Genomic DNA, 24,379 nt, shown 5'->3' with positions numbered 1-24,379 from the left:
GTGACAATCTAAGGATTTGTAGTGACAAAGCAAAAACTTGACAAATCATTTGGAGCAATGAGTTGTATATAAGTGACGTACGCTGCTGCAAGCTGCTGACACCTTGACAAAAGCTTCTCACGCTATTGTGCTTTTTATGGAGAAATACGTTAGTAGCGATTTTGAGCTTGTTATTCTCTTTCAAAAGTATTCCAAGTGATTTGTATAAGTGCATATATTGACTCTGAATACATAGCAAAATAATTTTCCTCGATTCATGAAGTTTGAAAGAAGTTACAGCAATGCGCGCAATTTGGGGAGTGTGCTTTTGGCGGAGATATAAACTGCGCCTATATAATTTATATAGGCGTAGATTATAATACGTATAAGTGACACGCTGCTGTATATATAGTAAGCTGCTGAAACTCTTTAAGTTTATTGCGTGAGACAAATTAGAATGAGGGAAGCTAGATTTCCCATAAAAGTTGGATAACGTGCCGGACGACGCTCATTATATAGACCACCGTATTGCAGACTGCAGAGTTATGTCTATCTTGTTTGTTAGTTTGTTCGTTATTATTTGTAACTGCTGAATGTTTAATGTGGTGGAGTGGTACCTGTCAAGTCATCACTTATTACTCAATATAATACAGTGTTCTATATATTACTCAATATACTACTATACTACTATACTATATATTACTCAATATACTACTATACTACTATACTATATATTACTCAATATACTACTATACTACTATACTATATATTACTCAATATACTACTATACTACTATACTATATATTACTCAATATACTACTATACTACTATACTATATATTACTCAATATACTACTATACTACTATACTATATATTACTCAATATACTACTATACTACTATCCTATATATTACTTAATTCTACGAACATTAGACATTAATACAACGATTATTGCCCGTAACCCACCACCTTTATATTTAATTAGAGAATTATTTATTTATTTATATTTGAATAATAATATTAGACATTAGTAAGACTCCTCTTTTCTAACACATGAGTTCTTAGAGTAAACGTTAACGGAGCGCTATCAGCTCAGTTTCTGAGTCTGCTGGGCGCTTTTCAGGGTGACTGCCTATCTGGGTGTCTGTTTACACTTGTACTTGCAGGTGCACTATCTGGGTGTCTGTTTACACTTGTACTTGCAGGTGCAATCTGTGAACTCCGAACCATCCTCGCATACTACAATGGGCAGGCCAGATCCACCCATCACTAGTCGAGGCCTTCCCCTTGACACTGAGTATGCAGATGATGTCGACTTCAATGATGGAGATGAAGACAACCTGAAGCGCATTTTGCCTGCGGCAACTTATGTCCTGAAGCGTTCTATAATTGTTTTTATGCTTTTATGAACTGCGATATTATGTACATTTTACTTCATATTACTTCATATTCAAACCTCCTTTCCTGCATCATTTTACACAAGGCCGGAGTGCACCTAATCTTCACACCATGATTCATGCTGTTTCATACTTTACACCTTCGTCGTTTTTCAATTGAGAGGAATAAATGTTACGAATTGAAGGGCACTTATTTCTATACTATTTTACAGTCGATCCCAGCTTTTCTCATGACCAAGTGACACCAAGCTCAGTAAGTATATCATGACGATACTGGAAACTTCTGGGGGTTACAAGTTATCGTCATGTATTATTTAACTATTCAATTATAAAAGCATGAAGACCTTATGGCTTATAGTATTCCGTAATGACTGCAATCACCTTCGGATTGCAGGTTGCATGTCTAGGTTCCTTCTATTATGTCGAGGGGGAAAGATGCATGAGACCACCTACTCCACGATGGCATCTGACAAAATACAATACCTGTACTGTATCGCTCACACATCATTAACAAAATAATAATTAACTATCACTCCTTAAATTCCAAAATCAAGCGGAGAAGAACTGTTGTGACGCGCAAAGATAATACTTTACTCGCATTTATGTCGCGAGGAGACGGCGCCAGAAAGATAAATCAGAAGATGGTCGGTTTTTGGCGTGGTCTAATGTAACCCGAATTATGTATTTATTTAGTTACTTTACCTTGAGCTTGACTAAGAATAACTCTTATTTCATTCAGCATAAACTTTGATAAAATAACAGATTTTGTTGGTGCTAGGATTGCAGTACAAGCTTCTTTTTTTCAACTAATCAAGTCAGGCTGTGCGAAAAACCATCGCTTTCCTAAATCGTACCACAAACAAAATCTGTTCGAATTATCTGTACAACATTCTCAATTCTTAAAATATTTCTCAATCCCTAATTACATTTATTATCCTCAGCAGCTTGCAAGCGAAATTAACAAATCATATCAAAGATACCATATCAGAATACCTACCTATTGATTAAATAATTAATACAACTTGTTAAACAATTGGTTCTTTATATTTTGTATTATACACTTTCTCATAGATAAAGGTTAAAAGCAAGTTTCGACAAAACTCTCAGCAAAATTTATTTACACAGGAGAAATCAAAAAATAAACAAAATGGCGTGAATATGGTTTGAACATTTTTACAAAAGCAAAGTCTCCCATAGAAATAAACCAGTCCATTTAACTTTCCAATAGATGTGGATACTGGCGGGGAGGTGATAATTGTTTGACATGTTAAGCAGGCTGATGAGGTGATACATATTTTGTATTATAGAAGGCTTGTAATACTTGTAACGCCTTCTTGTTACCCCCCTCACTTTTAATGTAAACAAACAATTATCACCTCCCCGCCAGTATCCACATCTATTAATCACCCAATTAATTGCTCCTTCATAATATTTCCCATCTATATTACAAATTAAAGACTGTGCTCATCTTCGTTTTCGTCTCGATTACTTCCCATTTCTACGTCCGTGTGCCATTTATCGGTACGTTCCTGCATTTCGTTACATGCTGCTCTGATTTCTTGTTGCGTGAACCGCTTTCTGATCAAATATATCCATCTTATACATGTTATATTGCAACCGAGCAATCAGTTTACATTTTTGTGGTATCGCAACCAAAGGAAAACCAACTCTATGAAACAAGAATAATATCCAGATTGAGGACGAACCGGAAGAAAGGAATGTATAACAAGAATAATATCCAGATTGAGGACGAACCGGAAGAAAGGAATGTATAACAAGAATAATATCCAGATTGAGGACGAACCGGAAGAAAGGAATGTATAACAAGAATAATATCTAGATTGAGAACGAACCGGAAGAAAGGAATGTATAACAAGAATAATATCCAGATTGAGGACGAACCGGAAGAAATGAATGTATAACAAGAATAATATCCAGATTGAGGACGAACCGGACGAAAGGAATGTATAACAAGAATAATATCAAGATTGAGGACGAACCGGAAGAAAGGAATGTATAACAAGAATAATATCAAGATTGAGGACGAACCGGAAGAAAGGAATGTATAACAAGAATAATATCAAGATTGGGGACGAACCGGAAGAAAGGAATGTATAACAAGAATAATATCAAGATTGAGGACGAACCGGAAGAAAGGAATGTATAACAAGAATAATATCCAGATTGAGGACGAACCGGAAGAAAGGAATGTATAACAAGAATAATATCCAGATTGAGGACGAACCGGAAGAAAGGAATGAAGTATTTCTCGTCCCATTTGCTCCATCCTGTAGCTACCTGCCCTAAATCAACATCATCTATATTCATACTCCTGCCAAACTCTACAGTTTTACTCAACATGTACTCGTCCGATCCGACTGAAATGTAAGTCACTTAAAACAAGGTCACTCAAATCAATTTCTTTAATTCTGTAAAACAAGCCTGCACATTTTAAACGTATCCCGAATCCCGTATAGTAGGGATTTTTACACGTGCACATTTAGTACGTACCTGCACGTGGGGAAGTCTGCACGTACACATTTAGTACGTACCTGCAGGTGGGGAGGTCTGCACGTGCACATTTAGTACGTACCTGCAGGTGGGGAGGTCTGCACGTGCACATTTAGTACGTACCTGCAGGTGGGGAAGTCTGCACGTGCACATTCAGTACGTACCTGCACGTGGGGAAGTCTGCACGTACACATTTAGTACGTACCTGCAGGTGGGGAAGTCTGCACGGGCACATTTAGTACGTACCTGCAGGTGGCGAGGTCTGCACGTGCACATTTAGTACGTACCTGCAGGTGGGGAAGTCTGCACGTGCACATTTAGTACGTACCTGCAGGTGGGGAGGTCTGCACGTGTACGTACTCCCCTTCCTCCCCAGTCAGAGAGAAGACAGTATCGTCTGAACTCTGCAGGTTCTGCCGGTCTTCACTCTCTAGACGGGTCCGTCCCGTCTGTCTGTCTGTCCAGTATTGTACTAACTGAAGTTAAAAGTGGGTTATAAGTTTATTCTACTACTAGAGTATATTAAGTATATTGAGTTAAAAGTGGGTTATAAGTTTATTCTACTACTAGAGTATATTGAGTATATTGAGTTTTAAATAGTTTAAATAATTTAAATCCAGCAGACTTTGGAATCATCCCATAACAATAGTAAAATTCAATAGTAAAATTGTGTTGTACTAGGCTATCCATTTTTAAACGAATTATCGGAGATGATTATTGGTTACGATTATCGGAGTGGATAGCCTATGTTGTACGTAATTATGAGTCAGACAGAGTAAGTGGTTATGCATGATGTAACACGTTGTATTGTACTACAAAAATATCACTTGTAGTTACGATTTACCTAAATTATTGCAACTTCTGTGTACTTTAAAAATGAAAATAATCAATGTAACGATAAATTAAAGTTGTAAGCCCATAGGGTTTCTCAGAACATGAACAAATTAAACACAGTTTAGTTAAGCAGGGGGAGGGGGGTTACGAACCCCCTTCATTTGGGGGAGGGGGTTACGAACCCCTTCATTTGGGGGAGGGGGGTTACGAACCCCCTTCATTTGGGGGAGGGGGGTTACGAAACCCCTTCATTTGGGGGAGGAGGGTTACGAACCCCCTTCATTTGGGGGAGGGGGTTACGAACCCCCTTCATTTGGGGGAGGGGGTTACGAACCCCCTTCATTTGGGGGAGGAGGGTTACGAACCCTCTTCATTTGGGGGAGGGGGTTACGAACCCCCTTCATTTGGGGGAGGGGGTTACGAACCCCCTTCATTTGGGGGAGGAGGGTTACGAACCCCCTTCATTTGGGGGAGGGGGTTACGAACCCCCTTCATTTGGGGGAGGGGGTTACGAACCCCCTTCATTTGGGGGAGGGGGTTACGAACCCCCTTCATTTGGGGGAGGAGGGTTACGAACCCCCTTCATTTGGGGGAGGGGGGTTACGAACCCCCTTCATTTGGGGGAGGGGGTTACGAACCCCCTTCATTTGGGGGAGGGGGTTACGAACCCCCTTCATTTGGGGGAGGGGGTTACGAACCCCCTTCATTTGGGGGAGGGGGTTACGAACCCCCTTCATTTGGGGGAGGGGGGTTACGAACCCCCTTCATTTGGGGGAGGGGGGTTACGAACCCCCTTCATTTGGAGGAGAGGGGTTACGAACCCCTTCATTTTAGAGTCTTTGAAATTTCCATGACGTGTAAAATGTTCACTCTCTGGAATTCTCAATACAAAAGAGAAAGAAACACGTGAACAGTGTTAACAACATTCTACATTCTACATTCTTCAGTGTATACCCTAATATAGATTAAAGTCCCTATGACATATCACACATAGTTTGATGAGGTCACGTGAGCGTTAAACACACTCAGGCTTATTATACATTCCATTATAAGTACCCTCATTATAATAGTACTTTTCATTATAATAATGTATAAATAGTACCTTTCAGAATCAGAGTAAGAACTATTGACAAGTATTTATCCAAGAAAATGATACTAATTACAAAGTGTTATTACTAATTACTAATGATACTAATTACAAAGTGTTATTACTAATTACTAATGATACTAATTACAAAGTGTTATTACTAAATACTAATGATACTAATTACAAAGTGTTATTACTAATTACTAATGATACTAATTACAAAGTGTTATTACTAATTACTAATGATACTAATTACAAAGTGTTATTACTAATTACTAATGATACTAATTACAAAGTGTTATTACTAATTACTAATGATACTAATTACAAAGTGTTATTACTAATTACTAATGATACTAATTACAAAGTGTTATTACTAATTACTAATGATACTAATTACAAAGTGTTATTACTAAATACTAATGATACTAATTACAAAGTGTTATTACTAATTACTAATGATACTAATTACAAAGTGTTATTTTAAAACTGTAAACTCGCCTTTATCATTGGGTTAGTAGCACCGCCCATGAACACAATAGTAAAAAGCACAATAACAAGGGTTGTGCTGACTAGAACCTTCTTTGTTTCTTCATCAAAGGGCAAATGTAAGGCTAGAGCAAATGCTATCGCTCCACGCAGGCCTGAAAAATAATAAATTGAACACTTGCGAATTTAACTCGTTCAATTATTGTTAAAAAGAACTGTGCTTTTTAAAAGTCTCATAGTTTGAGTGCCAAAATTGCCCAGGCTCCTGGGCTCCAGCGACTGAACCTTGACATAATCACTTGCTACTTTTTCACTGTCAATTCACCAAGATAATCCAGGTTTTCTGGTTACAGAATTACCCTCAATATCAAATAAAAGATAAATGAGAAACTGATCATGGTTTATCAGCAATAACGCTACAGTGTTACCATAGTTACACAGCTACATTGACTACTGCTAAATAACGCTACATTGTTACCATAGTTACACAGCTACATTGACTACTGCTAAATAACGCTACAGTGTTACCATAGTTACACAGCTACATTGACTACTGCTAAATAACGCTACAGTGTTACCATAGTTACACAGCTACATTGACTACTGCTAAATAACGCTACAGTGTTACCATAGTTACACAGCTACATTGACTACTGCTAAATAACGCTACAGTGTTACCATAGTTACACAGCTACATTGACTACTGCTAAATAACGCTACATTGTTACCATAGTTACACAGCTACATTGACTACTGCTAAATAACGCTACAGTGTTACCATAGTTACACAGCTACATTGACTACTGCTAAATAACGCTACAGTGTTACCATAGTTACACAGCTACATTGACTACTGCTAAATAACGCTACAGTGTTACCATAGTTACACAGCTACATTGACTACTGCTAAATAACGCTACATTGTTACCATAGTTACACAGCTACATTGACTACTGCTAAATAACGCTACAGTGTTACCATAGTTACACAGCTACATTGACTACTGCTAAATAACGCTACAGTGTTACCATAGTTACACAGCTACATTGACTACTGCTAAATAACGCTACAGTGTTACCATAGTTACACAGCTACATTGAATACTGCTAAATAACGCTTCAGTGTTACCATAGTTACACAGCTACATTTACTACTGCTAAATAACGCTACAGTGTTACCATAGTTACACAGCTACATTGACTACTGCTAAATAACGCTTCAGTGTTACCATAGTTACACAGCTACATTGACTACTGCTAAATAACGCTTCAGTGTAACCATAGTTACACAGCTACATTGACTACTGCTAAATAACGCTACAGTGCGTGAATTCGAAAATTGACTAAAACACTATTTTTCCAAATTTAATAATATGTCACGAAACAAAATCACCAAATTATAAAGTCACACAAACGTTTGAGCGAGGAAAGTACCCATTAATTTACTAATTAATTACACATCAGGGAATTAACTAATCAACTAATACTCTAGTAGCAGGGAGAGGATAAGATAAAACTGACTAACCACTGAACCACATTATGAACTGTTGTTGGGGTGTTATCTTTGTTTGTCTGAACCTGTTTGCCAGTAGAGATAGCAGCCCGATATTCAACCCTCTACCACCTAGACACAGTATCTGAAATTGTAGATTATGGTTTATTAAAAGCTCCAGTTTTAGTACATATACTGGTGGGACGTATTTGTTTTGACACGTGGCAGTTAGTCTGGGTTACACGTGGCAGTTAGTCTGGGTTACACGTGACAGTTAGTCTGGGTTACACGTGACAGTTAGTCTGGGTTACACGTGACAGTTAGTCTGGGTTACACGTGACAGTTAGTCTGGGTTACACGTGACAGTTAGTCTGGGTTACACGTGACAGTTAGTCTGGGTTACACGTGACAGTTAGTCTGGGTTACACGTGACAGTTAGTCGGGAAGTTTATTGGTTCATTTCTGTCACGTGTCAGAACAAACTCCTCAACACCTAGACACTTCAACAGTCATAAGATCTATTTAAGCTGCAGTATCAATGAGTACCACAGCTGAAGCACACACTTGTTTGCTAAACACGCCCCCCCCCCCCCCCCCTAAACACCTAGACACGCCCCCCCCCCCCCCCCCCCCCTTAACACCTAGACACTTCAAATAACGTCCACATTTATACCCGGTCACCTGATGACATGTTGTGTTGTAAGACGTTTGGTTAAGTAGGTTTGTGTAATCCACAGGAACCGTTACTGGTTTATATTTTATAGCAATAATCTAAATTGTATCGGGATAAAATAACGTTTATATTTTTATGTACAATATATACAATATATGTTATAATGATAACATGAGATGTACTTACAATGCTCCATACTATAAAGGCAGGTTGGAAGGAGTGAGTGAAGCTGAATATAGCCATCCCAAGATAGGCGAACACGCAGGACTCCGCTAAAAAGGCAAACGTTCGGAAAACTTGCTGAACTGTGACCTGCGATAGAGGGAGTAGGGTAGATTATTAGGGTAGATTATTAGGGTAGATTATTAGGGTAGATTATTAGGGTAGATTATTAGGGTAGATTATTAGGGTACATTATCAGGGTAGATTATTAGGTAGATTATTAGGGTAGATTATTAGGGTAGATTATTAGGGTAGATTATTAGGGTAGATTATCAGGGTAGATTATTAGGGTAGATTATTAGGGTAGATTATTAGGGTAGATTATCAGGGTAGATTATTAGGTAGATTATTAGGGTAGATTATTAGGGTAGATTATTAGGGTAGATTATTAGGGTAGATTATTAGGGTAGATTATTAGGGTAGATTATCAGGGTAGATTATCAGGGTAGATTATTAGGGTAGATTATTAGGGTAGATTATTAGGGTATATTATTAGGGTAGATTATTAGGGTAGATTATTAGGGTAGATTATTAGGGTAGATTATTAGGGTAGATTATTAGGGTAGATTATCAGGGTAGATTATTAGGGTAGATTATTAGGGTAGATTATTAGAGTAGATTATTAGGGTAGATTATTAGGGTAGATTATTAGTGTAGATTATTAGGGTAGATTATTAGGGTAGATTATTAGGGCAGATTATTAGGGTAGATTATTAGGGTAGATTATTAGGGTAGATTATTAGGGTAGATTATTAGGGTAGATTATTAGGGTAGATTATTAGGGTAGATTATTAGGGTAGATTATTAGGGTAGATTATTAGGGTAGATTATTAGGGTAGATTATTAGGGTAGATTATTAGGGTAGATTATCAGGGTAGATTATCAGGGTAGATTATTAGGGTAGATTATTAGGGTAGATTATTAGGGTAGATTATTAGGGTAGATTATTAGGGTAGATTATTAGGGTAGATTATTAGGGTAGATTATTAGGGTAGATTATTAGGGTAGATTATCAGGGTAGATTATTAGGGTAGATTATTAGGGTAGATTATTAGAGTAGATTATTAGGGTAGATTATTAGGGTAGATTATTAGTGTAGATTATTAGGGTAGATTATTAGGGTAGATTATTAGGGCAGATTATTAGGGTAGATTATTAGGGTAGATTATTAGGGTAGATTATTAGGGTAGATTATTAGGGTAGATTATTAGGGTAGATTATCAGGGTAGATTATTAGGGTAGATTATTAGGGTAGATTATTAGGGTAGATTATTAGGGTAGATTATTAGGGTAGATTATTAGGGTAGATTATTAGGGTAGATTATTAGGGTAGATTATTAGGGTAGATTATTAGGGTAGATTATTAGGGTAGATTATTAGGGTAGATTATTAGGGTAGATTATTAGGGTAGATTATTAGGGTAGATTATTAGGGTAGATTATTAGGGTAGATTATTAGGGTAGATTATCAGGGTAGATTTGTGTTGTGTGAGAATGGTGGGCAATATGATTTGAATGTACTGCCATTGTAACTTGACAGTTGACGGTTGAGTATTAAGAGTACCACTACTTATCTATACTATATTTCTCTACTTATTGAGTATGTATATACTCAATAAGTAGAGAAATATAGGGGGGGGGGGCAAGTAGAATAAAGTAGAGTAGAATTCGCAAAAAAATGGATGACATTCTACTCTTATCTACCTTAATCTACAAAACTTTGGGGGCCAACGTAGAATAAAGTAGGATAAAGTAGAATAAAGTAGAGTAGAATTCGCAAAAAAAATGGATGACATTCTACTTTTATCTACCTTAATCTACAAAACGTTGCCCCCCCCCCCCCCCCCCCAATATAGTATAGATAAGTAGTAGTACTTTTAATACTCAACCGTATTACTACTCAACCGTATTACTACTCGTTTATAAACGAATGTATAATCACTGATTCAATTAAAATATCACTGAATGTACACACACAGGATAATTGACACTAGTGACTATTGAGCTACAATGAGTATGAAAAGTAAAACTGAACTAGTGACTATTGAGCTACAATGAGTATGAAAAGTAAAACTGAACTAGTGACTATTGAGCTACTATGAGTATGAAAAGTAAAACTGAACTAGTGACTATTGAGCTACAATGAGTATGAAAAGTAAAACTGAACTAGTGACTGTTGAGCTACTATGAGTATGAAAAGTAAAACTGAACTAGTGACTATTGAGCTACAATGAGTATGAAAAGTAAAACTGAACTAGTGACTATTGAGCTACAATGAGTATGAAAAGTAAAACTGAACTAGTGACTATTGAGCTACTATGAGTATGAAAAGTAAAACTGAACTAGTGACTATTGAGCTACAATGAGTATGAAAAGTAAAACTGAACTAGTGACTATTGAGCTACAATGAGTATGAAAAGTAAAACTGAACTAGTGACTACCTTACTCGGGAATATTATAGCGGGTTAATTTATGACTGGGAAAATTAATAACCGGGAAAAATATGGCGGAATTTCCCAAAACCCGCCAAATTATCCCGGTCATGTATTTACCGGTGGCCGACCTTTCAAGTTTTTTTTCAGAGGTCAACAAATTTTCAACCGAAATTTCTGTTTTTGTTACTTGTTAAAGAAGTTATTTCAATTTACAGTTACTGATATTACTCAGAAATAGAAAAAAAGACACGTCGATAGTATTTAAAGGAAAATAAATCTATACGGGTATCGGCCTTACAAAATGACAGGCCTCACAAAATGACAGTCGACATAGACCATGCTGTAGCTTAGGTTCCCTATACATTGAACCCTATTCCTTTTACTGTATGAAAGAAAAAGCATTAATTAACACTTCCCAAGGAATGATAATGACATAGAATCTATATTTCTTACATAAATATGGACGTTTTTGCTGTTCAGTCATTGCCCCGCCTAACTGTTAACCAGAATGGAGACCAAAGTTTTGAATTTAACCCCAGGAAACCAGGTACTACCATGACTTATGTCAATCAAAGACTACTCTGGTTAAATAAAAAAACTGATTTAGTGACTTTGGTAGGAAAAATGACAAAAAAACGACCTAGCCTCACAAAATGACAGTGTTATGCCTCACAAAATGACAGTTTTATTTTATTATACAAAGATGGCATATTTATATTGGATGCCCCTTGCCTAATTATTGGTATTCTAAAACCCAGTAAGCTTATGATGAGCCTAAATGTGTTCGTTTGATCATCAATTTTGATAAAAATGCCTCACAAAATGACACCGAAAGCCTTACAAAATGACAGTGTTTCAGATTGTTTTACTTTCATCATCTAAAATGGATCAGAAACAGTCAATACAAGAAGGAGTTAAAAATAATCATAATCTGACAGTTAACAATCAAGTAAGCATTACAAAAGTGCAGCTCTGATATCAAAATGTTTTAAAAACATTTCAAAACTCAACGAAATAAAGCTTCTATTTTGTGAAAGCAGAGAGTAATACATGTCAAACGTTAACTAAACACTGAAAAGTGATCTATCCAGGCATAGAACATATCAAATATAACCAAATACTGTGTTCAAGTATGAAAACAAAAAATGATTTTTACGCCTCACAAAATGACATTTTTTCAATTTTTTCAAAGTATAAAAAATGTTCCTTTTTTAATATATTCTGGTAAAAACAGAACTGGTATAATATAAACAACATATATATCTAACAGTAAGACACGTGAAAGAATAATGAAACTTTTTCCCAAATCGGATTTGGAGTGATGCCGTTTTGGGTTGTCATTTTGTAAGGCACAATCTCACGCGAAGTTGCCCAACTTTTTTAAACCATCCTTTTTCCTGTAAAAGCTATTCTAATCTTCAATCTATTATATTTATCTAACTGTCCTAGGTGAAATCAAATTTCTATAGGCTGCTGTTAAAAAATGACAGCCGGGACGAAATTGTCATTTTGTAAGGCATGTTTTTTTGGAAGATTTCAAAGATGAGAATTTTTATCGCAAAATTTACGGTTTTTTAATGAAATCAACCCCCGGGAAGAAAAATATACTTGTTGAACTACCTATCTGGATAATAAAACATGAACAAAACTCATTTTTGTGCATTTCAGAGCCATCTCCTTTTTCGTGTCATTTTGTAAGGCCGATACCCGTAGCAATAATAAGTCAAATCTTCATTAAAGCGTATTCTCATTCTCATTATCGCTAATGTCCCCACTCCCCTCCATTATCATTATTGATATCCCCCTGCTGCTGACCGTCAAATTCGAAGTTGTATTGTTGTCTTAACAAGACTTTCATTTTGTCCGCTAATGGGGCTACTGCTCTGAAGGTCAGCCGTAGCTTAATTTCCTGCCCACCGCTTGGTATTGGGGAACGTCTTGGCTTTGCATCTTCAACTGCTCCAGTAATCAATCCACCGTGGACCATGAAATAGTGGCACAGTTTACTCACTTCATGGGCAAGAAAAGTGAGAATCACGGTCCACCCTGAAATCTGATTTCTATAACCAAATTGTGATTTTTATAACGGAATTATGGTAGCAACCGCCAATAAAGTTACAGCCCTCCATCCACTGCTTCAAAAGTCTTCTCTAGCACATATGAGACTTCAGGTAAAATATGATGATCACCACCCCCTTGGAACCCCATAATCTGAGTCGGCGGGTTTTTTTATGACTGGTAAAATTTTTGACCGGGAAAAATATGGCGGAATCTTCCAAAACCCACCACTTTATCCCGGTTATAATAATCCCGAGTAAGGTATGTACCTGCGTCATAAAGCTCAGGTTGTAATGCGCGTAGTGACTCATTACAATGCCACTGGACAATATGGCCATTATTCCGCTCAGTTGTAGACCCTCAGCGAGGAAGTAGGGTCCGTACGCGAACAGGCACACTGTACAGAACTCTAGGGAGGGTGTATTCTGAGGGGAGAGATGAGTTAATTAAATATGAAATTAGTAATGAGACACAGTGTAATACAGGTAATGTACGTGTGAAATAGAGGTAATTTGATTTAATAGTACAGTAATTAGTGATAATTAGAAATATTTAATCGCCAGAGCAGTGTACCTGTAATCTCAGAGTGTGTGTGTTACACACTAGTGTACCTGTAAAGCCATGTGTTTGAGGAGAAGGGAGAGCACTAACGCGAACACAGCCCCTAATAGTCCGCTCACACTAAACGAAAGGAAGAAATCTCCGATAGCAGACCCGATAGCACTTCCTGCTTCCGCGTCGTTGAAGTGTATAATTGTACTGAAAGTAGGAGAGAGGTATTATTAATGGTAACCAGGTAACTATGTAACCAGGTAACTAGGTAACCAGGTAACTAGGTAACCAGGTAACCAGGTAACCAGGTAACCTGCTTCCGCGTCGTTAAAAGGTTAGTGTATGATTGTACTGAAAGTAGGAGAGATGTATTATTCATGGTAATATTATGAAATATGACGTAAAGGCTTGGTGTGTAAAGAATTAAGTGATTATGGTGTTCATTTTGTAAATTGAAACCTCAGTTTTCCAAATTAAGTTGTATTATTAAGAAACTGTTTACACCATTAAAATATTCAAAACCCCTAAAAGAAATCAAGTCATCCTAAAATGGTGATCAGTACAGATCAAGACAGCTAGAGTTAAAATTTGTTTCTCCAAGCAACTCTATCATCGGCTAATATCTTAAGCTTATTAAGATCATTCAAAGAGTTAAGTTTTAAACCTCTACGGGTCAAATCATTCACAATAATCTTGAACAAATTCTTACGATGCGCACCGACGCGCCCTTTACAGTTTGTTGTGACAGCAAACTTTAACGCTAATGCAGCGGGGGAGTCATCAGCACTACGCAAGATATGACCTAGGAGCTTCCACCTTGCTTTAGGGACACGATCTGATAGCTTAACTGAGTTACATCTTAGGTATAAGTTTGCATTGGATATTGTTCCATGAGGCCAATAAATGTTCAGTAATGATCTAAGGTGTTTTCTATGGCAAATGTCTAGTTTTTCTAGTGACTTTGCAGTAGGACACCAACTACTGCAATTGTACATGATGATTGATACAATTTGGGCTTCGTATACTGCTATCTTTCTGGTAACGGAGATATTCTGCTGAGACCAGATCTTGGTGAACTTATAGAAGGCATTGTTCCCAGCAATGCATCGAGCAGCTATATCACTTTCACTACACAACAATGACCCAAGAATCTTACTCTTCCGCCAATCTTCATTTCCACGTAACATGGTATCATCACGACCAGGGATTGTTTCTCCAACAGGAGCGAGGAAAACATGGGTAAATTCTGTTTTCTCTGTGTTAATGAACAGGTTAAACTCCTTGAAGACTTCCTTAGCTATTGGTAGGATAGCTTCTAAGGATTCTTTTTCCACGTTCATGAAGTTACAATCATCTGAATACGCTGACTCCAGTGGCATACCTTCTTTTGAAATAGGGGGATTGGGTATGTGTGGGGGAGACTCTGCTAGTCGATGGCGTAGTTCTATAAGAGCTCCTGCTAGGACAAGAGTGAAAAGCTTGCCGGAGAGACTGTCACCTTGAAAGGACCCAAGAAGACTCTCGAATACAGCAGATAGTTCTCCTTCCACTCTGACCTTGAGCATGTGGCATCCCATACAGATCTTGGTGTAATAATGAACAACAGATTTCTGTGGGGTGCACATTGTGATCAATTGATATCTAAAGCAAGCTCAAAGCTTGGGCTCTTAAAGAGAACCTGTCATTTTACCATGGATAAACGCCAAAAGAGGGCTTTCTACCTTACCATTGTAAGATCAATCTTTGAACATTGCTCAGTTATATGGTGTCCTCAGCGATCGACACACATGTCGAAGTTTGAGGCAATCCAGAAAAGAGCGATCAAATGGATCAATGGACAACAGTTTGATCATTATAGTGATATTGAATTCTATGAGAAGCAGAAGGAGCTTAAAATTCTACCCATTAGATCTAAGTTCATCCATAATTCAATTACGCTCTTCTATAAAATAGTAAATGATTTGGTAAGTATATCTCCACCTGAATATATTACTGTTGTTGAAGCTGGAACAATGAGGTACACAAGGAGCACGGCATCTGTCATTGAAGGACTTGACACCAGCACATATACCTGCTCTATTGTACCAAACTGCGATAGTTTCAGAAACAGCTTCTTTTATAGAACAATGCTTCTGTGGAATGCACTGCCAGCCTATGTTAGACAGACTGAGAAAATTTCTATTTTCAAAACAAAGCTAACTGAATTTCTCTGGTCTTCTGACGTATGCTGGCCTGATTAGATGGCCCATCATGGAATATTATTATATATATATTTTACTTTATGAATGTCATACTCTCTATAATTTGCCCCTCGCACCTGCAGTAGAACGCGCCGTTTTTTCTTTTATGAAAAAACCCGAAAACAAGCGCGTCACGCAGTACGTGAGTGGCTAGATTGTAGATTGTTTTATTATAATATTATTTAATTATGTTATTTTGTTGTTATGTCGTGTAAGTTTGTGGAGTAGTAGCAAGAAGGTATCGTATACATTTAAATTTGTTCTCTTGATTATTTATTAATGATTTTATGTAGGGTCGGCACCAATGTTATTATGGTCTTACCACCGTGTTTTGGTTCAGCCGAAATAAATTTTACCTTGATGTTTTTACAATTTGTTTCTCACTCCAGCTGAGTCTGGTAGTGTTGAGTATCATGAATATTTTTCTAGCTCTCTTTTTCCATGTTTTTGCTTCACAGGAGATATTGTGGTCTTTTTATTGAATATAACTGTAATACATTGATGTAAAGTTTATTTGAATTTTGAAATAAAAAAATGGTGTTGGTTAAGAGGAGTCTTACTAGCCTGAGGTCGTCGTCTGTGCATCCAGCTTTGACAAGAAGGTCAAGTATAGTCTGGCGTTTGATTGTGTCAAATGCTCGAGACATATCTATGCCCATCTTGTGATACTGGAAGTGTTTACGCGTGACAACCGATATCAACATCCGCTCAGCCCACACTAGATCACCACAACTTCTACCATGTTTGTACCCCGCCTGCGTGCTACCAGTGAAAGCATCAACTTTGTCTTCAATTCTCTTCAGTACAATCATGGATAATATCTTACGAGCACCATTTGATAGACATAGAGGTAGTAGTAGTAAACCCGCGATGGGGTGGCATGTGCCTCAATAAAAATATTACAATCATTTATTATTATATCAATGTATCATTAAATATTTCAAAAATATCAATAACGTATGGTTGATCCTTCACACTTGTAAAATATATAAAAATAAAGTTAATCTACACTAAAGAATAAATAATCTATATCATATAAATCAACAATATTAACTCCCCATCTTCATGTAGTCATTTATCAAAGCGGTAGAAATCCAAGTAATTTTAGTACGCGGTGCGCAAGGAATTTCGTTTAAAAAAATGTGTAGGCAAGATAAGCCTAATATAAGCCTAATATAAGTGTGGCAGTGAAAGTTGAAAAATAAGTTGCAGAATAAATTGCAGTGACTGACTGTCAAATGCATTATCGCAGTTCATTTATTTGACTGCACTAACGTTTAGGATTCTTACAGCTGTTATATTATTTTGCTAATATTTTGTTTAAAAGTTGTAAAGGACGAAGTTCTTGTCCGTCCACGAAAGGTTTTCTAGGTCAAGTTTTTGTTTGTCCAGTAAGTAACGTACAATGTTGTCCTTGTATGAATTAATAAACTTATCTTGTAACTTAGGTACGTTGAAGGGAAGGATTTTGTTTATTTCGTTTATCGTGCTGTTATATAATCGTGGTCCTACGTTAGAGATGCTATAATCGGTGATCCGTAATCTGTTGAACTTAATTTCAAAATACTTTGGATTTCTCCTTTCCGTTTGTCTAAGCGGTGATTTTTCAAATATACTACAGATACTCGATGGTGCTACTCCCATATAAACCTTGTGCATCAAAGTTAGACAGCTTTTAGCAATGAGATTAGGAAGAGCCAAAATTCCTATTTTGTTGAAGATGGATTTTGTGTGAGATGGTAGTTTACGTTTTTCTTTGTCGTAAAAATAGTTATGATATTCTGAATCAGTGGCGCGAATAGCTTTCTTTTGAGCAGAGAATAAAGACTGAATGGAATTTAAAGATTTAGTACCCCAAACAGTAGCGCAGTAATACAGGTGAGATTGAATTAAACTATTGTATAGCATTTTTTGAGCTTTATTCGGAATGGAACTTTTAAGTTTCATCATTACGCCTGCATTTCTGGATATTTTAGTCTTTAACTGTTTAATGTGCTGGCTCCAGCTAAGTTTTGAGTCAATAATGACACCTAAAAATCGTTCATGTTCACTTTTCACTAGTCGCTGTCCTTCTATACTAATATTTATATCCTCTGGTAATCTGTTAGTGAATATCATGTATTTAGTTTTTCCTACATTAAGGTCGTAGACTAGTGACAGGACCAGCTGGTTTGCGAGGTTCTGGTAAGGGGGTGATGATGGCTTCACCTATAACATCAGGAAATGAATTGGTCTCCAATGCGCTATTGATGATCTCGGCATATTTTGACCAGAATTTTGTACCAGCATTTTTCAACCACTCGTTGTAGACTTTATCTGGACCAGTGGCTTTGTTGTTCTTGAGAGATTGGGCGGCTTTCTTTACTTCATCACATGTGATGGGTATGTCTAGGCAGCGTCCATCCCCTATAAATGCTTGAAGTGGTTCATCCTCACACGTGAACTGCTTTTCGTAGTAGTCTCTGATCACTTGAGCTTTACCAGCATCTGTGGCAACAAAGTTACCTTCTTCATTGTGGACACTGATAGTAGATTTGGGCTTAGTGTCAGCTAGAGTACGCACAGCTTCAAACATCTGCCTTGTGTCATCTGTTGACATGATGGTTCGAGCGATGTCATCGGCACGTGTGTCAGCAAGGTTCTTGAGATGCTTACGGATGTCTTTCTGTAACCTGTTGATCTTTGTACGGACTTGAGTTCTGTCAGCAACTTGGTTGTTACAGTTAAGTGCAGCTTGCAGGGTTTGTCTCTCTTTTACAAGGGCTTCAACAGTTGAGTCACTACTGAAGTTACGGTTTCTGGAGCGTGGTAGTGTCCCGATTACTTCATCAGCAGTTGTCTTAAGGACATCCATCAAGTTAGTGAGATCATCATTAGGGTTTGATGTTACCTGAGAGTTGTTGACTTTCTGTTCGACTGAAAGTTGGTATTTGACTTTGGTGGGAAGGTCAGTGGTGAGCAGGGAGTTGTTATATCTCTTAACTACTGAACTTATCTTTTTTGTAGGAAAGATTTTGTAGTAGGGGGCTAGTTTGATCTTACAAGCAACGAGTCTGTGGTCTGAGTTAGTAGCAAGACCGCCATATGCTCTACAATCTTGGAACATGAATCTGCTGCGTGTTCTGCACAGAATATAATCTAATTGGGCAAAGACTGGACGAGTAAGTTTGCTACCTTTAGGGCGACCTTTGGCAGAAATACACATAGAGAAAGTAGTTCGATGTCTACAAGGATGATCAAAATAGGTATTGGTAGCAAACAGTTTGTTTAAGCACATGAAGTTTAATAAATGTTCACCGTTGAAATTCCTTGTACCCATTCCAAACTTGCCCTTATACTCTGTTACACCATACTGATAGTCCAAAGGAGATAAGGTTCCCAACTTACTGTTGAGATCACCACAAACAAACAATTCATGAGATGCAGGAACTGAAATAGCATGGGTGAGTTCTCTGTAGAACTTTCTAAGAAGGGCAGGGTTTCCTTCTGCTTTAGGATTAGTCGGGCCATAACCGTTAACAATTCTGATATTTTTAGGATGGGATGAGAGATTAGAAGGAATGACGACATTAAGATAGGAAACCCGGTCTGAGGTATACTGATAGTCTGTGACATAAGGTAGTAATCTAGGACTTATGATGAAACCTAGTCCACCATGTCGTCCTTGATTTTGCTCCATCATGATCAATTTGTAATTGTTTCTGAGATATCTAGTGGAATGATTTTTGACTTTTGTCTCTTGAACGCACAAGATATCAACACTATATTCAAAACAATCCGTTCCGAGTTCTTCCTGTTTCTCCGTCTTAGAGAGCCCTTTTGCATTCAGTGATGCTAGGCTCAGTAAGGAAGTAGAAGAAAACTTTGAACTCATAACTGTCTCTTTCTGCTTTAACGTCTGCTTCGTCACACCAGTTTTCGCTGATGCTTGTGTCACGCGTCACCGTGTCATAAGTTGTATGAATAGTGTAATTCATTTTAATTACTGGAAGTACTTATTCGTCTTCTAAAAATAGGTAAAGTTTCAGCTTACTCTGTCATAACGATAGAGACGGCATCATTCAGTGCTTACTCTGTCATAACGATAGAGGCGGCATCATTCAGTACTTACTCTGTCATAACGATAAAGACGGCATCATTCAGTACTTACTCTGTCATAACGATAGAGGCGGCATCATTCAGTACTTACTCTGTCATAACGATAGAGGCGGCATCATTCAGTACTTACTCTGTCATAACGATAGAGACGGCATCATTCAGTACTTACTCTGTCATAACGATAAAGACGGCATCATTCAGTACTTACTCTGTCATAACGATAAAGACGGCATCATTCAGTACTTACTCTGTCATAACGATAGAGACGGCATCATTCAGTACGCTCTCCCCAAATACCAACATGTAAAGTGTTGGATGCACGTCTATAGCTGAGAATATGGCTAGTGTTGCTACGGGATCAACTGCAGAGATGAGCGCCCCAAAACCGAAACTGAAAGAGAATGTGATTTAGAGCGCTCCAAAACCGAAAGAGAATGAGATTTAGATTAATCAACAGCGGAAATTACAGATGATAATGTGTAGTACACTACTAGTTACTACACTTGACCGGGCCTGCTACTATTACACTACTACACTGCTACTAGAGTTTGCAATTTTTTGAATGCTATTCCCTATCGTACTGCATTGGATATTGAATTGATTTCAAATCTTGAATGAAATTTACTGATTTTAGCGAAAAGTAGTTGTGAAATTTGTCTGGAATTTTCATTTATGGAATAATTATTGCTCGATATTACTCCTTCATCAATATTCAATATTATTATTATCTTCATCACTCCTTCCGACAATAATAGCGTACTTGGGTGTACAAAGTACGTGTATTGACGTGATTATAAAAATGATTATAAAATTATAAAGAGAGGGCTAACTTTATGATAATCAGAAAAGCAATATCATTTTGTAGCTGACCACAAAATTCAAATATGGTATAATAAGTTACACACTTACTGGCCTGCGAATTAGTTATGAGAGAGAGAAGGTTATCTGCTACATATTGTGTTGCAATGAGTGTGACGTAATGAGTGTGACGTAATGAGTGTGACGTAATGAGTGTGACGTAATGAGTGTGTCGTAGTTAGTGTGACGTAATGAGTGTAACGTAATGAGTGTGACGTATGAGTGTGACGTAGTTAGTGTGACGTAATGAGTGTGACGTAATAAGTGTAATAATGTGGAAGCATAATTAAAACTTGATTTTCCGGCGACGGTTAAGGAATAAATACCGCTAATACGTCATTCCGCGCATACTTCGAATTATTTAGCTCAACTAGCAGGAACCCGTCTTTTTAGCTCAATGTTACTCGTTATAACCCAGGTGTCGATAACATTACGATAGAGGATGCAGAACAACAAGCAACAAACAGGATACATTGGAGAGGTCTAATACAAGTACAAGTTAGAGTATAACCCAACTATAGTATAGTATAACTTATAGTATATAGTAAGATAGTATAACCCAACTAACCTTTGCTTCGCTGTCAGTGCAAAGGATATCTTTGCCTGGAAATTGTAGATTTAGTCGGCAGAATCTATTATTAGATTGTGAATAACCACAAACAGTTTATCTTCTAGAATTATTATTAAAATAAAATGTTTAATTTTGATTCTGCCTCATTATGCCCCCCAATTTTGCCTTTTTTGGGTGCCCCAAATGAGGCAAAATGAGGTTGGAACCCCCAACATTCTATTATTAGACTGTGAATAACCAAATATCTTCAAGAATGATTGCATTGTACAATGTACACTTTACTATTTAAATTAATTTGTGATGAAATAATTAAATTAAACAACTCTTGTTTTATTACTTTACCTGTCCTAAGACATATAGCCCGGCTCCAACTGAAAATGCAGAGATAGCTGTACCAATCACTGCAAACAAAACTATTGTACCAAGATTGGAGAAGAAGTTTCCCTGAAGTTATGTTATATTTAATAGTGAAACAACTAATCTAATAGTGAAACAACTAATCTAATAGTGAAACAACTAATTTAATAGTGAAACAACTAATTTAATAGTGAAACAACTAATTTAATAGTGAAACAACTAATTTAATAGTGAAACAACTAATCTAATAGTGAAACAACTAATCTAATAGTGAAACAACTAATCTAATAGTGAAACAACTAATCTAATAGTGAAACAACTAATCTAATAGTGAAACAACTAATTTAATAGTGAAACAAATAATTTAATAGTGAAACAACTAATTTAATAGTGGAACAACTAATTTAATAGTGAAACAACTAATTTAATAGTGGAACAACTAATTTAATAGTGGAACAACTAATTTAATAGTGAAACAACTAATTTAATAGTGGAACAACTAATTTAATAGTGAAACAACTAATTTAATAGTGGAACAACTAATTTAATAGTGGAACAACTAATTTAATAGTGAAACAACTAATTTAATAGTGGAACAACTAATTTAATAGTGAAACAACTAATTTAATAGTGGAACAACTAATTTAATAGTGAAACAACTAATTTAATAGTGGAACAACTAATTTAATAGTGAAACAACTAATTTAATAGTGAAACAACTAATTTCCCCTAGCCTATTTAATATACGTATTACAGAGTATAGATATTTGAAAAGACGTTGGTCAGGTCGATTACAGATAAATTAGTAATTAAACTCTGTTATGATTGTAAGTACCTTGTGTAGCGAGTATCCAGACTCGAATATAATAGGAGGAAGCATAACTAGGAAGAATATAGTGGGATTGAGCTCCTCAGACTCTTTTATCCTACCAATGTTGTAGTGATTGAAAATCTGGAATAGTCCTCCAATGATTGCTCCTAAGGGGACAATTTTGTCAGATGAAAAGTACGGATACTGCGAATATTCTTAATTAAATTGAAAACAAATTATATTTGCGAATATACACGTCAACCAGGTTATAGATTTTAGTAAACTGTGTAGTAAATATTATACATATTATACATATTCTACATACTATACATATCATACATATTATACATATTACACATACTATACATACTATGTACCACCATCTTGTTGTATGGAGCTGAAGTCTGGAACACCACCAAAAAGCAGATGAAACGTTTCGAGGTTTTCCATCAAACCTCCTTGAGAAGGATCCTTAGGATTAAATGGTTCTTTCATGTAACCAACGACGAAGTTCTTAGGAGGGCTGGCATCAAGTCAGTTGAGACTTTCATCAGTGCTGCCAGGCTACGTTGGTATGGACATGTAGTTAGAATGCCAGACTCTAGACTACCGAGGTTTCTGTTGAACTGGAAGCCAAACTATGGAAAGAGGTCAAGGGGCAGACCCCGTAAGAACTGGAAGTCCTGCGTACTCGAAGATGCTGCTAAGTTTACAGGTGTTGAAAACATCGACAACGACACAACAGAAGCTTTGGCTACCAACCGAGTACAGTGGAGACATATGTTACGCCGCCAACGCGATGTGTGTGATGCAGGCCACTCCAACGACTAGGAGGAGACCTTACCATGTAACATGTATGTATACATACTATACATATCATACATATTATACATATTACACATATCACGTCATATTATACATATAGTATATTATAATTATTAATTGGTTAATTAAAGGATTCTGAACTGACCTAATAACACGATAGCAATACTCTCTGGAAGATAATGGAACTTGAACTTGATGAGAAGGTAGACCATCAGAATAGCGACCAACAAAACACACAGAATAAAGAAGATCCTGAAACTGTTCTGACTCTCTTCACTGCTACCGTTATCAATAATAGCATCTGTGTCAGTGTCATTGCTCTTATCTTTATCAGTCTCATCAGTCTTGTTATCTGGTTCCGTCTTGTTATCCTTATCACCCGTGACCAGGACTGTGTCTGCTTCCTGCGTGTTGAAGTGTTGGTTCTCCTCTTCTCCATTCCTCTGGTCCAGATCTCCGTCTCTAGAATTGCTGGCTTAGTTGTGAACACTATTTACATATTTACACCATATTTACTTACTAAAGCTACTAATATGATCCGCTCCGTGCTTCGGCCCTTTTTTCTGTACTAGTAATAATCACAATGTTAAAACATGACAATTAAATTAAATCACGGTGTTTAAACTGAGTTTAAAATACAAAACTTACCCATTGATAAGAACTCCAAGGAGAAAGAAGGAAACACAAAGGAGAGTAAGAAAGCGTTTCTTAACCATGATGATCAGAGTGCCCGGCTATAAGTTTATCTTTAGACACTCTACATTGTGGGAGAGTTGTTTCTTTTTACCACACTGAGATGTACCCGAGTGCCATGTCCCTAAAATGTATAGAATATCTAATAACTAAATTAGCTCTAGTTATAGAAATAAAGCTAGAATCAAGAGATAAAATAG

At 36.9% G+C, this 24,379-nt stretch overlaps 1 protein-coding gene across 1 annotated transcript; it reads right to left on the bottom strand.

The window, feature by feature from the left end:
- Nucleotides 1–2,769: 2,769 nt before the first annotated feature.
- LOC134826312 (sodium/hydrogen exchanger 8-like) lies at nucleotides 2,770–24,310 on the bottom strand. Its single transcript, XM_063838643.1, has 14 exons — nucleotides 24,135–24,310; nucleotides 23,632–23,948; nucleotides 22,686–22,828; nucleotides 21,836–21,937; nucleotides 21,491–21,525; nucleotides 20,312–20,455; nucleotides 13,786–13,933; nucleotides 13,444–13,599; nucleotides 8,647–8,772; nucleotides 7,821–7,932; nucleotides 6,309–6,451; nucleotides 4,215–4,362; nucleotides 3,621–3,753; nucleotides 2,770–2,953 (listed from the first exon to the last, which is right to left on the bottom strand). The coding sequence occupies exons 1-14, from the start codon at nucleotides 24,200–24,202 to the stop codon at nucleotides 2,827–2,829; spliced, it is 1,902 nt and encodes a 633-aa protein (XP_063694713.1). The 5' UTR covers nucleotides 24,203–24,310; the 3' UTR covers nucleotides 2,770–2,826.
- Nucleotides 24,311–24,379: the final 69 nt, after the last annotated feature.

This window comes from Bolinopsis microptera, chromosome 2, assembly GCF_026151205.1.
Source record: "Bolinopsis microptera isolate Bmic1 chromosome 2, MBARI_Bmic_1.0, whole genome shotgun sequence".
NCBI classification, from domain to species: domain Eukaryota; kingdom Metazoa; phylum Ctenophora; class Tentaculata; order Lobata; family Bolinopsidae; genus Bolinopsis; species Bolinopsis microptera.
The sequence above is the reverse complement of the archived record's forward strand: the minus strand, read 5'-3'. Positions and strand labels throughout refer to the sequence as shown.

Excerpts from the sequence above, each read along its gene's own strand:
- LOC134826312 (XM_063838643.1), bottom strand. The coding sequence starts at position 24,202 with ATGGTTAAGAAACGCTTTCTTACTCTCCTTTGTGTTTCCTTCTTTCTC. Across the intron at positions 21,526-21,835 it reads GGCTATATGTCTTAGGACAG|GCAAAGATATCCTTTGCACT; the intron begins GTAAAGTAATAA and ends TACAATTTCCAG. Across the intron at positions 20,456-21,490 it reads GCACTGACAGCGAAGCAAAG|TTTCGGTTTTGGGGCGCTCA; the intron begins GTTAGTTGGGTT and ends ATTCTCTTTCAG.